Raw genomic sequence first — 9,975 nt, forward strand, 5'->3', positions numbered from 1 at the left:
CACATTTCATCCCCCATTCTGGTGTTTGGTCTGAACCTCTTGACCATGTCTGCGTGCTTTTATGCACTGGGTTGCCGCCACGTGATTGGCTGATCAGACACTTGCACTAACGAAGAGCCCTCTGTGTGTAGAAGTCTCTAGTGGTTATCACGACGCTTTACAGTACGGGAGACACAGGTTCAATTCCCACCACTGCCAGTAAGGAGTTTGTACGTTCACCCTGTGACCGTGTGGGTTTCCTCTGGGTGCTCCGGTTTCCTCCCACAGTCCAAAGCCGTACAGGTGGGTAGGTTAATTGGCTATTATAAATTGTCCTGTGATTAGGCAGGTTTAAATCAGGCAATTGCTGGGCGGCATGGCATGAAGAACTGGAAGAGTCTAATCTGCGCCGTAACTCAATAAATTAATTAATTAAACAGTCCGGTGCGTCCACTCCCACTACCACCCATGGCAGCCCACTTTTGGCACCCAGCACACTTGCCCAGAACATCCTCTTTAAAATTCCCTTCCTCTCCCCTTGAAACAAAGCCCTCCTCATGGGGGGGGCAGAGAGGGGGGGAAGCGGGAGGAGAAACTGATCATCACTGTCCATCCCATCCCTGCCCTCATCATTTTATAAACTTCCGGTGAAGTCTCTCCTCAGCCCCCAGAGAAAATGGTCCAGTTTGGTCTACCCTCCCCATTCAGCTCGATCTCTACCATCCCCTGGTGTTGCTGCAAGCTTTTCCTTGTAAACCAGGGGACCCCACCCTTTTCTAGGCCATGGTCCAATTAAGCAAGGGGTCTCGCCGGACCCCAGGGTGGGAAACGCTGGTGTAAACAGAAGAGATTCTGCAGCTGTTGCTGACTCTTCCAGAGCAACACACACAAAATGTTGGAGGATCTATTGTTCGCTCATTATGCACCGCGTCGTCTGGCGCAGGCGATCGCGGCCTTCGATCAAGATTGTTCTTGGCAAATTTTTCTGCAGAAGTGGTTTGCCATTGCTATCTTCTTGGACGTGTCTTTACAAGACACGAGACCCCAGCCATTGTCAATACTCTTCCGAGACTGTCTGCCTGGCGTCAGTAGTCACATAAATAGGACTTGTGATATGCATCAGCTGCTCGTGTGACCATCCACCACCTGCTCCCACGGCTTCACGTGACCCTGACCAGAGGGTCTACACCTTGCCCAAGGGTGACCAGCAGGTGAGTGGAGGAAAGGAGCACATTACATCTCCTTTGGTAGAGACCTATCTGCACCCCACCACCCTAGGAACTATGGAAAGAGATAAGCAGTCATGTTTATTCATTTCCATAGATGAATAAACATACCTATTAACTCATTTTATTAATTATGTAAAATAATTTTATTTTTAATGAATAAACAGTCCTGGTGAAGGACTCGGCCCAAAAGGTCGACTGTTTATTCATCTCCACAGATGCTGACTGACCTGCTGAGTTCCCTCACTTTGTGTCTGTTGCCCCTGAAGTTTTTCATTATACTTGTACCTCACCAGATATGGACATGAAAATACACAGGAATTGAGGTGATTTTTAATTGGAACTGTGACAGTCTTGAAATATTTGCAAGCAGTTTATCAAAGGCTCTCTTCTCTATTTCATGTCAGATATAACCTCAGTTCACTCCAGCAAATGCTTTGCTGATCCACATTCCAGTGCCTGCTGCCTCTTGTGTCTTCATCCTTCTTCAAGCCGGAGAGGTGACGCAGCAACTTTAGAAACAATTGGTCAGCCCACAGCTGGAGTACAGTGTCCATTTCTGGTCTCCACACGACAGGAAGGAGGTGACTTCACTGGAGAGGGTGCAGAGGAGATTCCACACGACGTTGTCTGGGACGGAGCGTTGCAGTTACGAGGAGAGACCGGAGTCTGTTCTCCCTGGAGCAGGGGAGGCTGTGCAAGGACCTGATGGAGGGGGCTGGGGTGGGGTTGGGTGCGGGGGGCAAAAATCACGGCTCATCCAGCTGTCGTATCTGGTCGCCATGGCAATGAGGAAGCCGGGCCCAGGAGGCAGTGAACTAACTTGGCCTGGACTCACTCAGAGGGTGCTTTGAGCTGGGGCAAGTTTTTTTTGATAGGACGCTATCGGGCGACTGCGGAGAAATATTCAGTTAGTTGCTCAGGGGATGAACAGACCACTGGCAAATAGGTGGTTGGGGGGGGGGGTGGTCAGTGGTGGCTATCATCCAAGGATTCTGGTTCACTAGGCCTTGTAGGACTGGAACAATGGTAGGCAAAGTGGGGGAAGGAATGGGTGTGATAATTGCAGGTCAGAGCAAGGAGCCAGAAAGAGAGCCCTCACACACTGACAACCGTCCTGGAGATGGTCTTGATGTGGGTGCTGCAGGCTGACTCTCTCTGCTCCTCAGCAAAGGCCAAACGGAGCGAACTGGACAGGGAGCGCCGGAAGACCAGGCGGAAGTCATGGCCAGCAAAGACATAGAGGATGGGGTTCAGGGCGCTGTTGAGGGAGGCTAGGCCAATGGACAATGCATCCCAGATGAAGGCCACTTGATGTTTGAAGAAAGCCAGAGCTAGGCTGCAGATGTGGTACGGGAGCCAGCAGATGAAAAAGGCGGCAACTACAAATGCAATGAGGCGGAGAGGCTTCGTGATCTTGCTGGACTTGGCGAACTTGCCCCTCTGCAGCTTTCGGCCGATCAGGAGGTAGCAGGATGCCATGATGAAGAAGGGGAAGATGAAGGCAAAGAGGGCCCGTGTCACCTCCACCACCTCCCTGGTCCGGTCTCCAAAATATGTCCCGGTGTAGTTAATGGTGCAGAAAATTAAGCCGAACTCAGAATCTATGTTCATCTGCCGTGTCAGCAGAGTGGGCAGGCACATGAGGAAGGCGAGGCCCCAGGCCCCAAGGCAGGCCACACGCACCCAAGGCAGGGACCGGTGAATCTGGGACCAAATGGGTCTAGTGACGGCCAGGCAACGGTCGATGCTGATCATGGTCAATAGGAAGACACTGGCATACATGTTGAGGACGATGGCTGAGGGAAGGAGCTTACAGAGGACATTGTCTCTCGGCCAGGTGTTTTCCAGAGCAACGTTAGCCATCTGGAAGGGGAGGGTGAGGCAGTAGGTCAGGTCTGCCACAGCCAGGTTCAGGAACCACACCGTGTTGACACTTCGCTTCATCTTGAAGCCTGTCACCCAGATGACAGCACCATTGCCAGGGACCCCCAACAGGAAAGTGAGGGCATAGACAAAGATGGACAAGATAGAGGATGCTGGCAGATGGGTCCCATTATCCATAGGTACACACTCATTGGTGTAGTTTTCAAAGGAAGTAATGTTGAAAATCTCAAAATGTTCAGAACAGGACATGCTGAGCCTGGAAGAGAAGATATTGTGGAGGTGAGAGAGGTTGGGAGTGGAGGGAGGGGACAAGGAGAGAGATGGGTGAGGGAAAGAAGAGAGAAGGAGAGAGATGGGTGAGGGGAAAAGGAGGCAGGGAGAGATAGGGAGGGAAAAGAGGGAAGATAGGGTAAAAAAAAGAGATCTCATGGGAGAGGAGAGGTAGGTAAAAGTGATGGAGGCCAAAAGGGGAGTGAAGGGAGAAAGGGAGGGGGAGGGGAATGAACAACAGAGGAGGAACTGAAACGGCTGGATGAGGAGGTGCGAAGGGAGGATGTGAAGGGAAGAGAGGTGGATGGGTAAGGGGAGGATGGTGGGGCAGAGGAGAATGGGAAGGGAGGACAGGTGAAGATTGGTGAAGATGACAGGGGGATGAGGAATGAGGACAGATGAGGAAAGGAAAGAGGAGAGAAATGGGAGAGGGAGGGAGTAGACAAGGTGAGGAGAGGAGAGGAGGGAAGGGGATTATGGAGGGGGAGGGGGAGGGGGAAGAGGGAAGAGGAGGGGAAATGGGAAGGAGAGAAGGATGAGGAAAAGGAAGGGTGAAGGAGATGGGGATGAGGAGGAAGAAAGAGGGGAGGAGGGGAAGGGAAGAGGAGGAAGAGGAAGAGGAGAAAGGGGAGGAGAGGAGGAGGAGGTGGGAATGGGAGGGGAGGAGGAGGAGGGAAGAGGTGGAGAAGGGAGGGTGAAGAAGAGGGAGGAAGAATAAGAGCGAGGGGAAAAAGGAAGAGGGAGGGGAAGGAGGAGGATGGAATGGAAGGAGGATGAGGGGTGCGAGGAAGTGGAGGGTGTACAGGGAGGAGGAGGGTGGAAAGGGAGGAGGTGAAGGAAGAAAGAGGGGAGGAAGAGGAGGGCAGGAATGGGAAGGGTTGGAAGGGAAGAAGAGGAGGAGGGAAGGGGTAGGTGAACAGGAGGGAAGAAGAGGGTGAACAGGACTAGGAGTTGTAGGGAACGGAATGAGGGGAGGAAAAAAGAGGGAGTGGAAGAGTAGAGAGTGGGATGAAGAGGAGGGAGGGGAAGGAAGAGGAGTGAAGGGGAGAAGAAGAAAAGAAGAGGAGGAGAGAAGGCGAGGAGGAGGGAAGGGGAGGAGGAAGGAAGGGGAGGGGAGAGGGAGGGAAGGGGAGGAGGAGGAAATGGGAGGTGGAGGAGGAGGGATGGGGATGGGGAGGAGGAAGAGGAGTTAAGCTGGAAGCATTGCGTAGGGGACGGGAGAAAGGAAAAGGAAGAAGAGGAGGAGGGAAAGGGTAGGTGAACAGGAAGGAAGAGGAGGGTGAACAGAACTGGGAGTTGTAGGGAAGGGAAGGAGGGGGAGGAAGAAAGAGGGAGCGGGAGAGCAGAGGGGGAGGAAGAGCAGTGAAGGGAGGAGGAGTAAAGAGAGGAGAAGAAAAGGGGAGGGGAGGAGGAGTGATGGGGAGGGGGAGGAGAAAGGGAGGGGGAGAGAAGTGCAGGGGGAGAGAAGTGGAGGGGAGAGAAGGGAAGGAGAGAGAAGGGGAGGGCAGAAGGAGGGAAGGGGAGGGGACAGGAAGGGAAGGGGAGGAGAGGAGGAGGGAAGGGGAGAGGAGAGGAAGGGAAGGGGAGGAGAGGAGGAGGGATGGGGATGGGGAGGGGGGGATGGGGAGGGGGAGGGGGGAAGGGGAGGGGAGGAGGAGGAGGGAAAGGGAGAGGAGGAGGAGGGATGGGGTGGGGAAGGAGGAAGGGAGGGGGAGAGAAGTGGAGGGGGAGAGAAGTGGAGGGAAGGGGAGGGGAGGGAAGGGGAGGGGAGAGAAGGGGAGGGGAGAGAAGGGGAGGGGAGAGAAGGGGAGGGCAGGAGGAGGGAAGGGGAGGGGAGAGGAAGGGAAGGGAAGGAGAGGAGGAGGGATGGGGATGGGGAGGGGGAGGGGGATGGGGAGGGGAGGAGGAGGGAAGGGGAGAGGAGGAGGAGGAGGGAAGGGGAGGGGAGGAGGAGGGATGGGGAGGAGGAGGGGGAAGAGGAGTTAAGCTGGAAGCATTGCGTAGGAGACGGAAATGGAGGGGTGAAGCTAAAGGGAAGGAGGGAAGGGGTAGAGATGGGGTGCAGTGATGGGAGGTTGCAGTAAGTGTCAGGGACAAGCAAAGAGAAACGGGGACAGAGGATGTGAGGTGGAGTGGGGGAAGGGTTGAATGCACGAACGGTGGAAAGAATAAGGAGGGAAAGAGGGGAATGTGAGTGACAAAGGGTGGAGGGGGTAGGGGAAGAGATGGAGAGGTGGGATGAACAAAAAAGGGTGGGGTGAAGGTTTGAAGTGGGTGGGACAGAGATGGGTCCAAGGTGGAGTTAGGGAGAACATAGGCCAAGGACAACAGAGGTGGGGGGTGAAATGGGAGGGAAAGGGTGGGGTGGAAGAGGGGATGGGAGGGGAAATGATCAGGAGACAGGGAGGGGCAAGGAAGAAGGTGCCAGGACAGGAAAGGGAAAGGAGAATCGGTAGTGGGAATGCTGAAGGGCTGGAAGTGGAGGGGAAATGAATGGATGGAGGTGTGGGGAGGGAACACGGGGAACTGGTGAGGAAAGAGGCAGCAAAATGATGGAAGAAGGAGAATGGGGGAAGAGGGAGGAGATGGGGAAAATGGATGGTGAAGAGGAAGAAATTGGCATAAGAGGGAGTGGAGATGTGGAAGGAGGAAAGGGGGAAAGAAGGGGTAAGGAAAAGAGGGAAGGGGAGTGGGTGTGAGAGGATGAAAGGCAAGATGGAGGTGAAGAGGGGAATGAAAGAGAAAAAGAGAGGGAACGGGAAGAGAGAGGGAAGAAGAGAAAGAGGGAAACATGAGAGGGAAAGAGGAAAGTGGGGGGAAGAAGAGAATGCAGGAAGAAGGAGAAAGAGAGAAAGAGAAAGCGGAGGAGTGTGAAAGAGGAAGAGGGAAAAGGGGAAAGATGGACAGAAGAAGAGAATGGGGAAGAGGGAGAAGGAAAAGGGGAAAGACAGAGGGGAAGCAGGAAGAAAATGGCATAACAGAGGGGAGAGAGGAAATATAAATTGGGAAGAGGGAGGGAAGAAGGGGATGAGGAAGAGCTGGGAAGAAGGGAGAAGAGGGAGGAAGGAGAGGTGGGAAAGGAAGGGAAATGTGGGGAGGAAAGGGAAAGGGGGAGAGGGAGGAATATGAGAGAGGAAGAGGGGGAGGGGAGCGAGGATGTCGAGTACAGAAGGAACAGGGAGGGGAGGGGAATGGGAGTGGGCAGGGAGAGAGATGGGGATTGAACAAGGGAAAGGGGTGAAGGTGGAAAAGAAGGGTAAGGGGGAAAGACAGAGAGGATGGAGGTCACAACCATCTCCCCCCTCACTGCCCCTCCTGCCCCACGACGCTCACTCCTCACCAGCCCGCACATGGCGCATTGGCTCTCCTCCCTGTCAGCCCCCTCCAGCCCCACAGCAGAGACGGGAAATGGACGGGGAAGGGGAAGAAAGTGGCCTTCAGCGTGACGCTCCCTCCTCACCTCCTCACCCTCAGCACGGCACTCCCTCTTCACCGAAATCAACGCAGTGCGCTCTTCCATCCTCCCCTCCCCACACCCACCCCCCGCACCCTCCCCACCATTCCTCATCCGTTGCCGGCCCCTAGGGACCCCAGCTCCGGCATCCCTTCCTGGGACCCCACCAACTCACCTTGGAGCCTGCTCCCCGTCTCGATGAAGTTCAGCCTCCCCGTAATCTCCGGCTCACTCCGTCCCCCGGGCAGCAGAGAGTTGCACCCAGATCCCAAACCGTTGCGACCACAGCAACCAATCCTGGACTGAACCGTGCAGAAACGAACAGAATCGCTGTCCTCCGCCCCCGGGAGAGCAGGGAAGGTGGAACAGGACGCTGGTGCGGGAGAGGTCCGGAGAGTGGAGTGGGTCCCGTCTGAGGCTGACAAACATTGATTTTGGCACTTTTTTAAAATCCCTGTCGTCAGGTTTGTCAGGTCAGTTCCTCAAACTGAAGTCAGCTGGGGACGGCAAGGCGTTGCAGAGAAACCACAGCAGTTCCTGAATGAAAGAAAAAAGTGTAGACGTCCCATCACACGTTCCTGCGGTTAGTCACAGCGTGAAGCTCCCCCCCCCCCCCCCCCACACCGTCCCATCACACTCTCCCGGGATCCGACTTAGAGTGACGCTCCCTCCACACGTCTGATCACACACTCCCGGTGTGGAGCTGGAAGATTAAGTCAATGGGGTGTGGAGCGGGGAGATTGGTGGTGTGGGAGATATTCACAGTCATCAGTTACGAGATGCTGCCTGTTTGGCTCAGCTGGGGTCCACCATTGCGAGTTGTGGTTGTGTGCAAGAACTTTGGTTGTTGAGAGAGAGGCCGATCCCTCTGGAAGCAGAGGAACTCCTGCTGTACTGCTGGGTCGGTGGCAAGAGGTGTCTGTGCAACTGTGAGGCGCAAAGGAGCAAAGACTGTGACAGGAGAATCGGTAGTGGGAATGCTGAAGGGCTGGAGGTGGAGGGGAAATGTGTGGATGGAGGTGTGGGGAGGGAAGACAGGGAACTGGTAAGGAAAGAGCGAGGAAAATGATGGGAGAAGGAGAATGGGGGAAGAGGGAGGTGGGGAAAATGGACGTGGAAGAGGAAGAAAGTGGCATAAGAGGGAGGGGAGAAGTGGAAGTGGAAGGAGGAAAGGGGGAAAGAAGGAGAGGGAAGATAGGGAAGGAGGAGTGGGGAGAGGAGGAAGGGGAATATGGAGGTGCAGGGGATAAAGAGGGAAGGTGAAAGAGAGAGGGAAGAAGAGAAAGGGGGAGCAGGAGAGGAAAGGAGAAAGGGGGAAGAAGAGAATGCGGGAAGAGAGAGAAAAAGAGAAAGGGGAAAGAAGGGGAAAGATGCAGAGAGAAGAAGAGAATGAGGATGAGAAAAAGGGAGAGGTTAGATGGGAAAGACAGAGGGGAAGGAGGAAGAAAATGGCATAACAGAGGGGAGAGAAGAAATATAAATGGGGAAGAGAGAGGGAAGAAGGGGGTGGGGAAGAGCTGGGAAGAGGGGAGAAGAGGGAGGAAGGAGAGGTGGGAAAGGAAGGGAAATGTGGGGAGGAAAGGGAAAGGGGAGAGGGAGGAATATGAGAGAGGAAGAGGGGGAGGGGAGCGAGGGTGTCGAGTGCAGAAGGAACAGGGAGGGGAGGGGAATGGGAGTGAGCAGGGAGAGAGATGGGGATTCAACAAAGGAAAGGGGTGAAGGTGGAAAAGAAGGGTAAGGGGAAAAGACAGAGAGGATGGAAGTCACAACCATCTCCCCCTCACTGCCCCTCCTACCCCACGGCGCTCACTCCTCACCAGCCCGCACATGGCGCATTGGCTCTCCTCCCTGTCAGCCCCCTCCAGCCCCACAGCAGAGATGGGAAATGGACGGGGAAGGGGAAGAAAGTGGGTTTCGCGTGACGCTCCCTCCTCACCTCCTCACCCTCAGCACGGCACTCCCTCCTCACCGAAATCAACGCAGTGCGCTCCTCCATCCTCCCCTCCCCACACCCAACCCCCGCACCCTCCCCACCATTCATCATCCGCTGCCGGCCCCTAGGGACCCCAGCTCCAGCATTCCTTCCTGGGACCCCACCAACTCACCTTGGAGCCTGCTCCCCGTCTCGATGAAGTTCAGCCTCCCCGTAATCTCCGGCTCACTCCGTCCCCCGGGCAGCAGAGAGTTGCACCCAGATCCCAAACCGTTGCGACCACAGCAACCAATCCTGGACATGAACCGTGCAGAAACGAACAGAATCGCTGTCCTCCGCCCCTGGGACAGCAGGGAAGGTGGAACAGGACGCTGGTGCGGGAGAGGTCCGGAGAGTGGGGTGGGTCCCGTCTGACGCTGACAAACACATCGTTATGATTTCGTCACATTTTTAATATCTGGTGTCCGGTTTATCAGCTCAGTTCCTCAAACTGAACTCAGCTGCGGATGGCAAGGCATTGAAGGGAAACCACAGCAGTTCCTGAATGAGAGAAAAAAGTGTAGACGTCCCATCACATATTCCTGCTGTGAAGCACAGAGTGAACCTCCCTCCCCACCGTCCCATCACACAATCTCGGGGTCAGAAACAGAGTGAAGCTCCCTCCACACCGTCCCATCACACTCTTCTGTGGTCAGATACAGAGTGAAACTCCCTCCACACCGTCCCATCACACACTCCCGGAGTCAGAAACAGAGTGAATCTCCCTCCGCACTGTCCTATCACACACATCTGGGGTCAGACACAGAGTGAAGCTCCCTCCACACAGTCCCATCACACACTCCCGGGATCAGACACACAGTGAAGCTCACTCCACACTGTCAATCACACACTCCCAGGGTCAGACACACATTGAAGCTCCCTTCGCCCTCTCCCAGGGTCAGACACAGAGTGAAGCTCCCTCCAGACTGTCCCATCACACACTCCCGGGGTCAGACACACATTGAAGCTCCCTTCGCCCTCTCCCAGGGTCAGACACAGAGTGAAGCTCCCTCCAGACTGTCCCATCACACACTCCCATGTGCAGCTGGAAGATTAACTCAGTGGGGTGTGGAGCGGGGAGACTGGTGGTGTAGTAGATATTCACAGTCATCAGTCACGAGATGCTGCCTGTTTGGCTCAGCTGGGGTCCACCATTGCGAGTTGTGGTTGTGTGCAAGAACTTTGGT

The 9,975-nt window shown here is 55.0% G+C and overlaps 1 protein-coding gene across 1 annotated transcript; it reads right to left on the reverse strand.

Annotated features, from left to right (window-relative positions):
- Window positions 1–1,525: 1,525 nt before the first annotated feature.
- On the reverse strand, window positions 1,526–9,143 carry LOC134338764 (C3a anaphylatoxin chemotactic receptor-like). The gene is made up of 3 exons (XM_063034809.1): window positions 8,922–9,143; window positions 6,992–7,353; window positions 1,526–3,348 (listed from the first exon to the last, which is right to left on the reverse strand). Exon 3 carries the CDS (start codon window positions 3,339–3,341, stop codon window positions 2,304–2,306), a length of 1,038 nt encoding a protein of 345 aa, XP_062890879.1. The 5' UTR covers window positions 3,342–3,348; window positions 6,992–7,353; window positions 8,922–9,143; the 3' UTR covers window positions 1,526–2,303.
- Between the last annotated feature and the right edge of the window lie 832 nt (window positions 9,144–9,975).

The sequence above is a fragment of the Mobula hypostoma genome, chromosome 28 (assembly GCF_963921235.1).
Source record: "Mobula hypostoma chromosome 28, sMobHyp1.1, whole genome shotgun sequence".
Classification (NCBI taxonomy): domain Eukaryota; kingdom Metazoa; phylum Chordata; class Chondrichthyes; order Myliobatiformes; family Myliobatidae; genus Mobula; species Mobula hypostoma.